General features: G+C 42.4%; 1 protein-coding gene across 3 annotated transcripts in view; it reads right to left on the reverse strand.

Annotated features, from left to right (window-relative positions):
• Positions 1 to 1,660: 1,660 nt before the first annotated feature.
• Positions 1,661 to 16,828, reverse strand: part of RPRD1A (regulation of nuclear pre-mRNA domain containing 1A) — a 63,491-nt gene continuing 48,323 nt past the window's right edge. Inside the window, exons 7-8 of one of the 3 annotated variants that reach the window (XM_019540778.1) lie at positions 3,150 to 3,348; positions 1,661 to 2,540 (exon numbers count right to left, since the gene is read on the reverse strand). In XM_019540778.1, coding sequence (XP_019396323.1) covers positions 3,199 to 3,348 — 150 coding nt within the window. In that variant the 3' untranslated portion in view covers positions 1,661 to 2,540; positions 3,150 to 3,198. Of the gene's footprint in view, positions 3,349 to 9,864; positions 11,037 to 16,828 lie in introns of those variants that run through there. The other 2 variants (XM_019540772.1, XM_019540808.1) reach the window with 2 other exon arrangements.

Raw genomic sequence — 16,828 nt, forward strand, 5'->3', positions numbered from 1 at the left:
GTCACAGCACTAAAACTTCTAATTTGGTTGATACTGTAAAATAATATGAAATCCAGCTCATCATTCATTGATTGGCATGGGATTCTTGTAGTGACAAACCAGGGACGTTTATCTCCCCTAAATTTCAGCTTATTAATGGCTATTTCAAAAACCAAGGGTTCTATGAGGTAAAGATTTTAGTACTAAAATAGAGAAAATTTTATCCAGAAAAAGCAGCATGGATAGTTCTCAAACTTCCCACTTAACTTTTCTTTGAGATTAGTGTATTTTTTTTATGATGAGGAAAAGATTCTTCCTATTTTTTTATTTAACCACTCATTTATCTATAGAGATGCAACAGTATTACAATACTAAAATTTTGGAAGAACAAAATAGACATAGTAAAGTTAGTGTCTATCTTCTCTGTTCTTGAGCTTGCAAAAGCTGATTTTATCTCAACTTTAACACATTAAGTTAACTTTTTTCTCTAAAAGGCAAGAGGAGAAAGTACAAGTATATACATTCTCTCTGCAACAAAATGTTTTGCAAATCCTGGTTCTGGATTCTACAAGGATCTGCAAGAAAAACTTAGAAATCACAGAGCCTGCATGAATCAAATGGGGGCTCTGCATGGTTATAATGATCTTCCTGCTTTGGAATATGTGTTTTGTTGAGACTATTGTTTTGTTCTGTGCTTTTCTGGTTCGTTCATGAGATAACTGCTTTGAGTCATGTATATGCCTAAACACACATTTATACAGCTATAGTTTAATGGATTAGAACACATTTAAACATGAAGTTCAATCTAGGTCTAAATTTCCAGTCATACTTTAACATTCTCTTTAAAGATAACCACAGATTTGTCTTTGTACATGCCTATCTCTGCTAAAGAAAACCTACTTTGTTTACTTGGAGCTAATTATGCCCCGCTTCCACCCTCTGATTTTGGTATGGAGTCATAAACCTGAACTGCCATCAACCAGATGACCTCAGATTAACCAGCATCAATAGTCTCATTTCCTAATCTGATTTTTGAATGGGGTCTGCCAGATACTTTTGTGTGTTATCATCCCATTGCAAGTCTCAGGGGAGAAACGTGTGTAAATGAACGTTTATCCTCTTGGTTTTAGTTCCTGTGGGTTCCTACTTCATGAATATACACCCAAGAGAGTATTAGAGTGCTCTATTGCCAAGCATGGTTGAAAGGCCATAGCAACCACACTTATAATGATATGATATAGCTAGGGAGGACAGGCACAGTCCCAGAGACTATCCTGAAGAGTCTAGATTCTCTTTAAAAATACTCTCTTTTTTACCTTGAGATGTACAGAGAAATATACTTGGGTGGGGAACTAAGCTCTCTGTGACATGTGAGCTGTCAAAACCATACTTGAGAGAAAGGATTTTTGGTTTCACCCTTAACTATGATCTGTTTGTGGCACTTTGTGTGAGGGAGGATAATCAAACACAGGGCTTGTGTCTAAATATGCATATTTTGAAAAATAAATATTTTGTCTCCTGTTCACAATGAAAAAGTATTCCAGGGCCTGTCCCTAATAGCATTCATGGCAAAAAGGTCTATTGACTTCAATAAAGCCAAGATTTCACACCAGGATTACAAAGAAACGTACAGTGTATTTTTACTTCCAAAGCAATTGTGTTTAAAATTGTATCATTAAGAAAGTGTTAATTTGTTGTAAACTTTATTTCTGTTTTCATTTTGCTGATGTACAATATTTTAATTTGCAAAACTAGGCATGATAAGTAATGGTGAGTATTTGCTAAGATTGGTATGAAAGTTTACAGTGAAATGGAACTAAGAAAAACAATTAACAGAAAATTCTTAATACATCCTCTGCAAACCTTTGACCCAGGTTTTTAAGGGTATTTATAAAGACACAGATATTTAGGGAGGGATTCAAAAGTGCCTAACTTGCACCGATTTCAAAAGGAGTGAGGGCTCAACAGTTCTGAAAGTCTCAGTAGACATCATTTGTATATTTAGACTCTTGAATACCCTTAAACCTGGCCCTTTATGTGTATACAAGAAAAAATGGTAAACAATTATATTTCCCCAAGTTTATCTACCCATGTACAAATGCTGTATTTGTATCATATTGGAGTTAAAAACAAAAAAACCCAAATATTCAGCAACATTTTCCCACGTTTTACTGTATACAATAACCTAAGAATTTTCCCTCTTTCTGTGAGAAAAGTGACATAAATTTAGATGATGTTTGCTAGGGACTTGGAGGCATGGGGGCTTTGGCTCTTATTGGCCTTTCTGGATGGATGTCTCCATGGGAGAGAATGATTTGGCCCAAATTCTACATTTGCTACAGCATTCTACTTGTAGTATTGCGCTGCATGTGTAAAATGGTACTTAAGCACATTCAAATCTTAATCATGGGCATTCAACGGTAGATCTGGTCCTACACAACTAACTCACACTATAATTAAAGCTGTGGAACTGCTTCACATTTTTGGGATCAGCTTTTTAATGGAGATGGATGTGCCAGAAATGGGTTGCTGTACAAGCCAGTGGTCCCTCAATTTTGAAACTGTGAAGTTTTAAGAGAAAGAAAAGTTACTACGGTAGTATAAATTGAAAAGCAAGTCAATTAAAGACATACTGAATGTAACATGATTAATATCTTCCATTTTCAAAATTGATTAATAACTTAGTTTTGTTTTACTTTGGGAACAAGTCCATTAATAATAGCCAGTAAGATCACTTTCAACTTAAAAATAAATTGCAATAACGTACTATCAACATAAAAATGTGATTTTCCAAAAGCATGATTTCTAGTGCCTCACTAGTCATTGAAATGTAGCAATTTAAATGTATACTTTGATTATATGTTGAAACTACATGGAGTAGAGAGGGTACATAAGAAAAATCATAAAGCAGAAACCAATCAGTTTCTTAAAGGGCACCTGATCGAAGTCTGTATAAAAGATAAGTATATTTAAGGTAATTACCTATTTTTAACATAATAATACACAGATGCCACCTTTTAGAAATGTAACTATATGCTCACTTACCAATAAAATTGTAAACAAATCAATATTAAACAATTCTTATAAATTATCTGGAATATTTATACCACCATTCTCCAACAACAATATACAAAAATAATACTACAGGAATATCAACCAGTCTGACCTACCCCTCATTCCACAGAAAAGTAGAGGCAATGGAAAGAGATGTTCTTATTATCAATCATCACTGTAGATATCTCCTGCAAATGGTAGGTGTACATGGCTGCCTGTAACATTTGGGAGTCGGGACAGGTCAGGAAGATTCTGGATGCGTGACCTGAGTTCTTTTCGGACCTGGGATACTCTGGCTAGCTTGCATTTGTATTCCTGAAATACAAAATGATTCACCATGAGGTTCTTTTCCAGACACCGCTGCTATAGGCTAGGATTTCAAAATATCACCCATATTATTTAATTGAAATTGTATAAAAAATAATTTCTTAAATACCTGAGACAACCAAATGTAATTTTATAGGAATGGACAAATAAATTATGTCAAGATGAAAGGTAGGGGGTCTAACCACATCAGCTGCTCCACACTAAATAATTATGTCCACTCCTATCCCACAGTAAGTGGATGCTAAATTACAATAACATTGTCCTGTTTCATTCAGGAGTAAGCATGTTGGCTTCCACTTAGTGTGGGACAGGAATAGATACATTAAACAATTACTGTGGAGAAACTGATATGTGGTGTCATACCCCACCAACCAGTTTTTAAGCCATCTTAATGTTTCCATCTGTCCGTATCCTTAGAGAAATAGATATTTTGCAAAAGGTTTATGGCTAACAAAAACATTTGATGGCTAATGAAAACATCTGATTTCCAGAAACCAATCACAACACTTCTCAAGAGATTTACTTATATGTTACAACTCTCATTTTTTTCTTTTACTGTGATAGGAAAAACTAAATGAAGAGGCAGATGTCTATTTAGTGGTACAAATTTCTGATAGCATGCAATTATCCTGAGATACTATACTAAAGTTTCTTGAAACTGTTTCTGCTCTTACTTGTGTCTTATAACTCTACTGATTTCAGTGAGGTTACTTATGATTTATACCAGAGAGAGATCTGAAGCAAGTCCAGTGCCTCCAACTCAACACACTGAAAATTCTGAGGTAGGCTGGCCATCTTTGAGTCAATGTACTAATCACAGGATGCATAAAACTAATGCCACAACTTTTATTGATATCAGTGTGGCAGGATTTTACCCTATGTGTACACGTGATTGGGACCTTAATTTGGGGGCTTTCAAACTGCTTTGGAAAAGTTAATTCAGCCTTAAAAAGACCTGCAACAACCCTGTATGTCACGCGTTATTATGTCAATATAAAAATTATCAGCTTCACTGAAGCACAATGAAGCACTATGACTTGCCCAGAGTGCCACAAAGAATTAAAGCAGAAGCAGAAACTGACTCACTACGTGATATAAACACTGAAAGCTTATCACATTTCACAAGACAAGGATTGCTGCAGGATACTCCTGGCTTCTTTTGATTTTGGCATCAATTTTTAACTGTAAGCAAATGTCTACATTAAAATAGACTGTTCATAAATGTTTTCAGCACATATAATTTGTCAATTTCTTTAGAAATTATATCCTGTTTCTATATTATTGGAAAAACGACTTGTGTGACATTTTTATTATTACTTTTACTTTTGCTCTGGGAGGGGCTACGATGGACATGTGCCCCCCCCCCCCAGCATGTGGGGAATGGGATGGGTGTGTAGGGAAGGTGGGTGATGACACAAGGAAGAGTGGCGGGGCACAGATGACACATGGAGGGGTGGTGGACCACATGCCTCCCCAAGATTTCTGCATCCATAGCAGCGTGCGGGGCTACAGCCAGGCTGGACCAGCTCCAGGCAGGAGCCGCCTCCACGGCCCAGCAAGTGAGACCTGGCACAGGAGGGGGCATCATACTGCCAAGCTGAGGTGCTCCCTGCCCACCCAGCAGCAGCAAGGGCACAACTCCGCACTGCCACTATGCTTGACCTTGGTAGCCAAGTCAGTGTGGTGCTCCTGCCTACACTAGGTCCCACCAGCTGGGCTGTGGAGGCAGCTCCTGGTCAGAGCTGGTCCAATGCAGCTGCAGCCCTGTGCCCTGTTGTGGGTGCAGAAATCTTGGGGGGCATGTGCCCCCCATGTCGCCTTGGACCCCCTGCCGTTCTCCGCTGCATCGCCTATACACTCTGGCTGCACTGCCTGGGTCCCCTCCCCTCATTCCCATAGACTTCCCTGGAGGGACCTGCAGGAGCTATTCTCCACCAATGCTTGGCTACCACATGTATGTGCATGTGGTGCCCCCTGCCTCCGATTACCCTCCCTGCTCCCCGCCAGCCCCAGGCAGCCCCTTCTAGGATGGAGCTCTGCCAGCATGCGAAGGGAAACATGCCGTTTCCTAAGCTTTTCACCATTAAAAGAGAAAATCTGCCTTTTTCCTGTGAATGGAAAACTCAGATCCCTGGCCTCGGTCATTGTGCCTAAGAAATATTCCATAATTTTCCTCAGGCTTGGGCCGACAGTCCTCTTACTGGGCCCCCAAGCACTTGGTGCCTATGCAAGGATGAATGTTTAAATAGGAATTGTATCTTCCATTTTCAGCCAAGTATCTTATTACCGCATTGCTCCATATATTTTGAAGAAATCTTCCTGGAAATATCAACAAAATGCTTCATTTATAGTCAAGGTTTAAAGGCTGAAATTGCAATTACCAACGCCAGGTTAATGTCCGTGCTGGACTACGACCATGGATGTGGGGGTAGGGTAGGAGGTCATGGGCCTAGGTTTTGGCTACTAAATCACAACACCTCCTGATATTTATAGAATTTAAATCCCCAGCATAGATGTACCCTTGTTAATATAATAATATGAGTGACTAAAAATAATACAGAGTCAAGCAGAACTCCCAAATTTATAATAATAAATACTGGCTCTTAGTCCCAACCAACAAAACCCTCCACCATCTCTGTAACCACTGATCCATAGATCTCACCCATTCAAAATGAAATATCAAGCTCACATAACTGGAGAGGGCCAGAAAACAAATACAGATCTTATTGTCATCATTATTAAAACCATGAAATTCAGGTGTCCTGTGCTATTTAATCAGAGTCCTATGACAGAGTAATACAGTACAAATAATAAATAATCCATAGTTAAGCTTCAAATATTTGCTGTCTGTAGAAAGAATAGAGCTGTATTCAAATTATCATGATACTACTTTACAAACCATTTAAAAAGTTCTATGGAGTTATGTGTCACTTCTTGAAAGGAAAACAAAAATTATTAAGTTAAATTTGCACTGATCCTCTTCTCTGGTGCAAGCACCTTTAAGAAGTGACTCTGGAGAGGGAGAAGTTAATCCCGATTGAGGCGTTTAGACCCCCCTGCAAAACAAACCAAAAACTGTTTAATATTGTGCATCTGTAGTATCCAAAGATTCTAGTGATCCTGACTTTGAATAAACAGAGAGCTGGTCCTTTGTCATAACAATCTTTCAATCTAAAAATCTTAATAATCTTATGCTTTCCTTTCTGTTCCTTTCTAATACAGCATGCATTAATAGTCTCCTGAAGAATATTTGGCAAGGGATTTTATATGTAAAGGAGAAACTAAGAATACATGATTCAGAAGGATAAACAATTTTGGAATGAGGTTAGTATTTTGATGCAGCAGGTCACCACTTTCAGAACACAGATAGCTACAGGTGAAATACTAGTGACCAAATTTCAAATAGCTGACATCCAGCTAAAAGGCATGACACATACCTCAGTCATGAAATGAAATGCCTACTACAGCACAGAAGGCATACAAAAAACATGAACTCTTGGTTCCAAAATGATGCCTTTTATTAGACCAACTGGGAAATTGCTAATTTTTATTAGACCAAGCAGCTCCACCCCCAGCCATTTCCCTGCCTTCCTGCCCCCACACTACTCCAGCACCACGTGGACCCATGCTGCATCATCAGACTGGGGAACGTGAGCCACACCAGCACCCCAAGGACGGGAGTGGGAGGGGCATGTGTTTAGGCAGGGACAGAGGGTGTGTGTGTGTGTGTACATGTATAGGCAGGGGCAAAGGGTGTGCGTATGTGTGCAGGCAAAAATGGAGAGCGTGTGTCTGTGTTCGTAGGGTAAGTCACACACGCACACCTCACCATACACATGCACCCACACCCCACCTTGCACTGCCATACACAGACCCCCACATCCTTCCCCCCACCCAGCCCAGCCACCCTCCTCCAACCCACACCCTCCCACAAATCCCATACCCACCCACACCCCACAAATCCACACACACACACACATGCTCCCTCACCCCACACCTATCCACCCGAGACACACCCATGTCCTTCCCCACACACCACACACCCACAGCCCCCCACAAGCCTATACCCACACCCCAGAAATACAAGAGTAAGACTTCATTTTAAGCTATTGTGCAATCACTTCCATGTACACTACACAAACACATGTAAATCGGGACAAAAATATTTTTTGAAATCAAATTAATGAATGTTGTAAATGTTTTCTTTTAGAATATAATTTGGTATTTTTCTGGTTCCGAGATGGGGAAACCCATTGCTGAAAGGAGTACTTCCAGGGGCAAAGGGAAGGACTTCTGGTGGCAAAGGTCATGGGTTAGTGGGTGGGACTTCCAGACACAAGATGACGACCAGGGGGCAGGGCACCTGTCAAGGGGCGGGGCTACCCATGCAGCCCTAGACATTTTGCCCAAACTTGGTAAACGGCCTTCTGCCCATAATAATTGCCCGCCCCTGGATTAGAACATAGTCATATACCTCATTCAAGACACACCATTACTGGAAAGGACTTTACATCTCTTGATACCTATAAAGAATTTTGCCCTTTCAGGCATATGCCCAACTGCTGTATTGAGTTACATTACTCTTTTTTGTTTGCCCTTTTGTATGAAATGATCTTTAGACAATCATTTTGAATATTTCCAGTAATCAATAGAGATGGGCTTAGCTGATTGCCCTAACAAAAAACTTGTTTTGGTAGTCAAAAACACTTTTGAGCACTTCAGTTACTGTGCTAGCTTAAAAAGAAGAGAGTATTTTTATGGAAGTAATGGTAATAGTATACTTCTTTCCCATCCAGACCATTTTCACAGGACAAATATTTGCCAGCAAAAAGGGCCAACAACTTTGTAATTAGGTACTACACTTATTCTCAACAAATAGGTTAGCAAAGGACTGAACTATGTTCAAGTAAAGTCTTAAATATATGCCTCCTATCTAAGTAGGAACATCTCTTGATATTGAGCTTCTATAATTAGTTCATGGAATATGCCATGTCTAATGAAACTTGGAACGTAAGGTTACTGACAGACATAGACAGGAAACACTTCAATTCCTCATTCATTTTAGCTGCTTCTAATTTAAAGCACATTGGTACCATACAAACTGGGGGTGCCAAATACACAGCCTGGATCTGGCCCACAGAGCTCCATAGTCCAGCTCTCCATCCTGCCATACAGCACCACAGCTGGGTGGCTAGTAAGTAGTAGTCTGAAAACAGCCAAGTAGCAACAGCAGAACCTTATGGATATTTGAACCCCCAGGCTTCTATTCAGTTTTCCTGGCACTTCAGAGTTGGTCAGTTTCATGTGCATTCCCAGTGGGAACAAGGAATGGAGTCCTACTGTCTCCTCTCCTTCCAATCTCATGTACTAGCTCTGCTCCCTTGAAGAATCATCACATACTTGGCTATGCTTTCCATATTCTTCCAGCACATCTGCCTGCTGGAAGGCCTAAGCTCTGTGCCCCTAGCATGTGAAAGGCATCTCCATGCTCTGTCCATCCAGAAGCTTTATGCCAGAAGCAGCAGTTAAGGGATACTAAGAAAGGTGGCCTCCCTTGGGACCACATTCAGGCATAAGACATACAAGCATCGTTTCAGACAGACACACAAGACAAGCAAATAGTCTTGAAGCTCCTAAGATATGTGCTGAGCTGGCCCTGTTGTGCCGGAGGCAAGTCACCAACTCAAGAGGACCTGATCTATCACCAACCACCTTGGTATAAAAATATCCACAACTGAATCAGATGTCCAGGAAGTGTGTTGTGACATCCAGAAGGTGCTGGTACGAAGCTTCTACTGCCTCACCCGTTTCAGGTCACGGCTGGATTTGTCTGGATGGCTTTCCAAACTGCACTGAAACCACTGATGGCAACTACATTTCCAACCATATCTACATTCAGTGCCTGGGGTGCACTGCTGCTTTGAGTACATCAACTGTAAAGGGTTGTACTGCATCATAGACACTGCTTGGACAAGATCCATAAAACTAGAGTCTCCAGGAACTCTAGCCTTGTGTCTCTGATGATGCCAGGAGTGTTTGTTCATGGCTTTCCCAGCAAAGAGCTGGAGGAGTGACAACCCCCTCCCTCTGCTACTCTTACGGTTAGCTTATCCACTTCTCCCATGGGTTAGGAAGCTAAGTACCAGATATTTGGAAGTCAGGAAAGAGCCTTTCAATAACTGCCTGAACACCAGACAGAAGACATTGGAATGTGCCTTTGAGCACCTCAAGACACAGTGGAGAGGTCCACAGGGGTGCTTGGATGATAACAAGTGGTACCTGGATGATCATTTTGGCTTACATCCTCCATAATATATGCAAGGCCAGGGAAGGGGAGACCCAGAGCTTTGCCAGCAAGTGCCAGGCCTAGAGACTAAGCCTCTCAAGGACAGCAGCTATTAGGATCCTCCCCTGAGGGAAGTCCTGGTGAACTACTTTCAGCAGTACCAAACTGAGTGGGAAGCAGGCATTGCTGTGTGATGCAGAGCCAAATGCAAAATACAATTAGTTTGTGTTTAGACCCAAAGAACATTTTATTAAACATTTTAAAACATTTAAATACTGTGTACTGTGCTCTTGAAATAAAGAAAGTGTTTTGCAAACTGGAAGGAGGAATGAGGTACGTGGGGACTGTTAGGTGAACTGAAGGAAAGGAAGGGGAAAAGAATGCTCCCTGAAAATGGCCCACAAGCCTTGCCAACAATGGCTCACTAAGTCTTCGAGGAGAGGAGAGTGACAGAACAGCATGCTAACCCACTTAGTTGAAGGGATCAAAGGGATTAGTCCCACACCACAATTTTCCTCTGTGATGAAACATGTAAAACCCCACAAGGTCAAAAACTTCTGTTTTTGCCCCCGTGTGTCCAAATCTTCTGGGGGTGACAGCATTCTGGATCTCCATCCAGTGCTGGAGTAGGGGTGCTGGGGCCTCATAGTATAGTGGCTGGCTAGGTTGTTTGAAAGGGCTGGATAAAAGAGAGGCATGGGGAGAGAGGGAAGGGGAAGAGAACATACTTGGACACAAAGGCTTGGTCTTCTTCTCAGTAGGGGATGTGTAATTAAGGGCATGGAGTAGAGATGTGGGATTAGAAGGCATGGGTGCAAGGGCTAGGGGGCCCTGTCTAAGGCACAAAGGTTTATCCATTGGGGAAGGCATGGAGCTGGAGGGGTTATTTAGAAGTCAGGTGGAAAGTGCTGGTGCAGAGGATGGAGCACAAAGTCCAGTGCCTATGGATCAGCAGGGATAGGTCCAACCATTGTGGGTAAAATGGAGAATGGGTTAAGTGCTCTCTATCTGCTAGTTGAAAGTGTCTATGAGAGACTGACATGCATCTCTGTATGTAGGCTCTGCACCAGCATGTCCATGGTCTGCTTTTCCAGGCCAGCTTCCTCAGTGGTGGCTTCAGCATTTTGCTGTGCCTGAAACAAAACAGTACACGTGGTCTAGGAAACGCTGCTTCTAACCAGGTCAGCACAATGGTCGCTATGGTTTTCCATCCAAAAATACCAATCTTCTGATCCCATAGTTCTCTTCTCTGGGGATGCTACCAAGTCTTTGCTTTTTGCTTCCCCCCCACTTTTCTTCATCTTTGCTCCCCTCTAAGCTGCAGTGTCAGCTTGTGTCCTTCAAACCTCTATCAGCACTTGTTGGACCGTCATGGCTGCAGGTTTGGGCCCTGCAATGACAATAAAGACAAGAGTTGTCATTAAACATACATGGCTTAATAGTAAGTTATAAATTCCCACATATTTTGCATGCCTTCTCAGGAACTTATTTACATTTTCTTCAGACTCCTGCAATAGTAAGTACACCAGTCTGTAGTATTCCACATAGACTGCCTTCATTGATCTTGCAGGCAGAGGATCAACTTGTGAAAGGCACTCCTCACGCAGACAATTCTGCCTATAATTAGCATGGGGATAGGACCTTGAAAGGAGGAGGAAGGTCAAGGTTGGCCTCTGAAGCCTGATGTTCTTAGTGTTCTCCCTAACCCTGTGAGCCTCTGATTTATGCTGGTGGGACTCTCCTCCATGGCTTCAGCATCAGACAGAAGGAAATATACAAGGAGTCTGCCAAAAATTGTGCACCCTATCTAATGCTGCAGATGATTCTACCTCACACTCTGGAGAGACAGAGAGTCTGCCTTTCAACGTCAGAGCAAGGATGCCCGAAACCAAATGCAAGTACTCTCCAAAAGCTTGGGTCACAGTATGGTGTTCTATTGACTCATTCAAGAAAAACAAGCTCAAAGCCAAAGGGCTGGCTATTTACCTTTGACCAGTTTTTCCCAAGGATGGTTTTCTGGTTTCAGACAACTGCTGGCCAAAATGCCAAGCCCCTTCCCCACAAAAGTTCTCTCTACCAAAGCTTAGTGTCTTAGCTGATCTATGGACAGTTTTGATCACAGACCCCATGGAAATAACAGCATTTGAATCAGAGATACAACACAAAGCTTCCATGCCGCTGTCAGGGAATCTCCTAGAGATCTCCAGCCCTACCTGGATGCATTCCTGCTCAAGCTACAGCCTACAAACTTTCCCCAGGATTTTCAATGGTGTACCAAGGACTCTGTGACTAAAGGGACAGGCCACTTGTTTCCAGTTGTGAACTGTAAACCCATGCCCTCATGTCCATTGCTGCACTGCCTGGAAGCAGGCTACAACTTTCAGTGGGAACTAGCTGGGAGGGGAGGAGGTGGTCTTTCTCTGGTGGTCTTTTCATTTGGTTGTTTGTGATTTCTTCTGTAATTTACATTTCTGGAAGAAGATGTATTGCAGGGAAATCTGACTGATGGAGTGAAGGAGAATCAGTAAGGATATTTATGGCCTCAAGTGAGCACTTCAAAAAGTAGCTGCTTTGCTTACGCTTCTCTGCATAAGCAAATACAAATGATTATTTCATCTAAAAGATCTATTTTGCCCCTTTCTTAGTTCTTTTTGTGAGGACTTTTTGAAACTTTCCAGAGGTCTTGGGCTGCAGGGCCAGGAGAACCAGCCAGCTGGTAAGAGACATGTACAAGTGTTCCTATGGTCAGTGCAGTAGGGAAAGGAATGGCTACCACAGACAAGTGCAGTAGGGTTTCAGCAGTTTGCTGCGTTTGTCATACAGAGACAGGTTGAAATCAAGGTGTTTTCCTTTCATTCCTATAGCCTGGAACATGGGGTCATGTAATGAACAGGAAGGATCCTAGGGAAGGGGAGAGGGGGCCTATTAAGGAGAAGCTGGCAAAAGGAACATCAGGGAGGGTGTGTGGATGGGGATGGGATTTTGCTGACAGGTAACAGCAGTTGGGAAAAGGACGGATCAGTCCTGCAGGCCAAAGGCTGAGTAGGACAAGCAGAGGAGCAAGAAGCACTGCATAAAAGGCACGGTAGATGTCTCCTACCATGTATGGGTGATCCCCAACACCAGGCAGAGGGAGACCTCAGTTTGGATAGTTGCTATGGACAAGGGACAGGCAGGGAGTGCTCAGATACTGTTATCTGTGCATGGAGGTGCTAGATAGGTGCTTGCCCCACAACAAACCTACAACAAGATTCCTAGGGCTATTTCTGCCTTCTTTTGAAGCTGCTATGGAGTCCTCATTTCCAAAGTTTTTCCCTACCACTTCTCAGTGACTCAGCAGTTGACACTGGTCATCCATAACCCAGATCTTGGTGGTTCTAGTCAGTTTGGGGAGGAGGGTGAGGAGCAAGTGATGCCACCACATTCTAAGTACTCACCAGTCAGGTTGGTGTCCAGCTATTCAGGCATTCCCTCTGAGCCATCATGCCTTAGCATTTCCTCCAAGCAACTGGCCCTAAGGTGCTGAAAGGAAGTGGTAAGGGCCAGGGCTGTCAGGAGAGAGGGCAGCAGAAGGAACATGTGGGACAACAGCACGATGGTGTTGTGGGATGATGGCAGGACAGCTGGTTATGATGAGGGTGGGATGGATAGACAATATGCTGGCATGGTGGTCAGCTGGTCCTCCCTGATGCTGATGCCATCCAAGCTGTCCTGTCCTGAGGGCTGGTACATATTTCTCAGCAGTCCTAGACAGGAAGAGGCAAGACTCCCCAGTATCCTTCTGCCCCTGCTGGAACTGCGCCTGGGAGGACAAGCGTCTCCTCATGGTCCTCCAGGTACACATCACCACTCTCACTGGATAGCTCTGGATTCACTCAAATCAGTGAGGACTCAATGAAGGCACCTCTGTTCAGTATGAGTGACAGCCCCTTATAGCAAGTATGTTGCCATCCATGCATCTCCAACCCAGCTGGCACCGCACGCTTTCTTGTATGATGTCTTCAGGACCTTCTCCTTGATCAAGTACTGATGCTATTCCTATTTGTGGCCATGAGCTGCCACATCCATTGTGATATATTAATACATCCATGATGTGGTCTTCCTGAGGGCATTCTCTTCCCACCCAAAAGGGGAAAAAGTCTATGATTTCCACTTGCTTCTACTCAGTGGAGTGCTTCAGGGACACAGGCATTTTCTTGCGTGCAGATGGTGCAGTGTAGCAAGTGAACACATACTTGAGAGTGCATCACACTCGAGAAACCAAGTTCCTGAGGTGGCAGTCCAGGAAACATACTGCTCTGTCTCTCAACACCTAGTTTTAAAAAAGTAAGGTTAGATACCGGACAGGCCCTGTGACCCTAGAGCACTGGAATTGAGCGAGTCACAGAAGGGCCACTTCGGGATAGTAGGAAGCAAAGCACTGTGGGATGTCAGCAGACTAACCATACTTAGCTGGAGGGTAGAAATGTAACATGGTATGCTTGGTCACCATTTGATTCCATTTTTCTTTCTAGAGTCCATTCTCACAGGGAAGCAGTGGAAGGTTCCTCCTCACAGTAAAGTATTTTGGTGCCCGTTTTATTAAGGGTCATATTTAATACAATTCTGGCTAATTTACAACACTTCAGTGTTTTCTGTCATGTGTCTGTTTTACATAGCTCTTTAAAGAAAACTACAAATATCATGACTTATGACAGTCTATGTCCTGAGTGATAAGGCTCAGAAGATGCATCTTCCTTTTACCAGAAGACAGTCTAGAAGAAGAAACTACCTGCCTATTGCTAATACATCTTGCTACAGGGAGACAGCATATACCAAAACTCAGCTGTATTCTGATTGCAGCATATTGCATGTATAAGACTCCAAAAAGAAAAACAATGGAATAAAATAGCATTTGTGATGTTTTTCAGAATAAAAAATTCAAAAGAAAGCCTTAATATTTCACTTGGATCTTTCTTTAGCTTTATATCATATATGAGAGAAAATCCACACTCCTTCAAGGTAAAATATAGATTTTGTCATCCAATTTTAAAGATTACAGTTATTTATCCGAGTGCTTAGTTAATCCAAAATACGGATTTGGATGCCTAATTGAAAACTGGAACCTCTGACTCCTGAAGCCCATTAAATTCAGTTTTGTTTTTTTAGTTAAGTGCAGAATTTAGTTAGCTGCAGAATTTTCCACATTCCTAACAGTGCCCCACAAAATGCCACAAGTCTTTCCTCTTTCATATGAAGGGTAGTAGAGTGCAGAACCTTGCTGTACACACTTTCAAGTTCAGAAATGGAACAGAACATTTATTGGTAAACTGCACTTTTTTTCTGAGTCCACAATCTTTATCTTCTCAGTGCAGGTTTTTGTAGGGGAAAAAAATCACATGTAGGGTTACAGAAGGCAGGAGACCATCCCTTAGGAAAATATGCACAGAAATAAATCTCAAATTGTTTTAAAAAAATTGACAAGATCCATTAAAAAAAAACCTCCAAGTAGTTTAACATTTAATCCATTCAATTTAGACATGCATGTTACTGATGTAGGCTTTTTTATTATAATGTACATTACAAAACTATATAGACCAAGTCTATCTTACAAGACTATAATAAAGGATGCAAAAAAGTTTTTTAAAAAAATCAAACTAAAAAATAAGGAAATGCCAATTTAAGGTTGGCTTTTTTAACCTTAATATGGCCTCTCTGTATGATATTATGTTTTCCCACAAGGTAAATATGAGAAATATTTACTGGAGAGAATGGACTGTGCTCAATTTATTCACTCCTTGATGTTTAGTATGTGGCCCCAGGGCCTTATTCACTACACATTATTCAAAATTTCAGCTAAAGAGACATTACATTTCTTTGATGGTTCTTCTATGGTGCTCATCACTACAGTACTCCGACCACTTCATGAACTAATAAAAAAAAACTTTCATGAAACCCCCATAAAGCATTTGAATTATATAACCTCATTTCACGGGGGGGGGAGCAGAGGTACAGAGAGATGATCTCAAATTGGGTATCCCAAATTAACGAGGTCAGGTTTTTAAGTTGAGCACCTAATAGAAAAGGAATACGCAGGTGGTCACAAAGGCATGCTGTAGAATCCAGTTCTTCAAGGCATCCGTAAGAAGTCTTAAACCTGTTGCTCTCTTCCTGCAATCCCTTCCTTTGCCTCATTCACTGCTGTTCTTCTGAAGCAAAGAGTCCAAGCGGAATATTCTCTGACTGAACCCATTACCCTCAGAGCAGGGCCTTGCCATGAACTAAATGAAGCAGGGGGCTCAAAGAAAAATACTGCATCTGCTCAAATACAATACACCCCTGAATAAGATATACACTGTGTTTTTGAAAGGCAGAAGGAAGCGGGGGAGGGGGCAAGGGAAGGGATCTTTCCTCATAATAAATAACTGAGTGCAGTTATTTAGATGCAGGGACATAGTCTTTCTGGACTTTCTGAAGGCCTTCGACACTCTCTCACCCTGTTCTCATTAACAAACTGGGGGACTGTGGTGTTGACACCTACACAGTCAAATGGGTCGCCAACTGGCTGGAGGGCTGCACCCGGAGAGTGGTGGTGGATGGTCATTTTTGACCTGGAGGGATGTGAGCAGTGGGGTCCCCCAGGGCTCGGTCCTCGGGTCTGCACTGTTCAACACCTTCATCAATGACTTGGATGAGGGGTAAAAAGCACCCTGTTCAAATTTGCTGATGACACTAAGATGTAGGGGGATGTGGGCACGTTAGAAAGAAGGAATAGGCTACAATCAGACCTAGACAGGTTACACGGGTGGGTAGATGAGAATAGGATGGGATTCAACACTGACCAGTGCAAGGTGATGCACCTGGGGAGGAAGAACCAGCAGCATACCTACAGGCTGGGGAACTCCCTTCTTGTCAGTGCAGAGGCAGAAAAGGATCTTGGAGTCACCATTGATGCCAAGATGAACATGGGCCGGCAGTGTGGGGATGCAGTCAGAAATGCCAACCACAACTTGTTATGCATCCATAGATGCATCTCAAGCAGGTCCAAGGAGGTGATCCTCCCCCTCTATGCAGCACTGGTCAGGCCACAGCTGGAGTACTGCATCCAGTTCTGGGTGCCACACTTCAGGAGGGATGTGGGCAACATGGAGAAGGTGCAGAGGAGGGCCACTAACATGATCGGGGGCAGCAGGGCAGGCCCTA

Source organism: Crocodylus porosus, unplaced genomic scaffold (assembly GCF_001723895.1).
Source record: "Crocodylus porosus isolate Cpor-Errol unplaced genomic scaffold, CroPor_comp1, whole genome shotgun sequence".
NCBI lineage: Eukaryota > Metazoa > Chordata > Crocodylia > Crocodylidae > Crocodylus > Crocodylus porosus.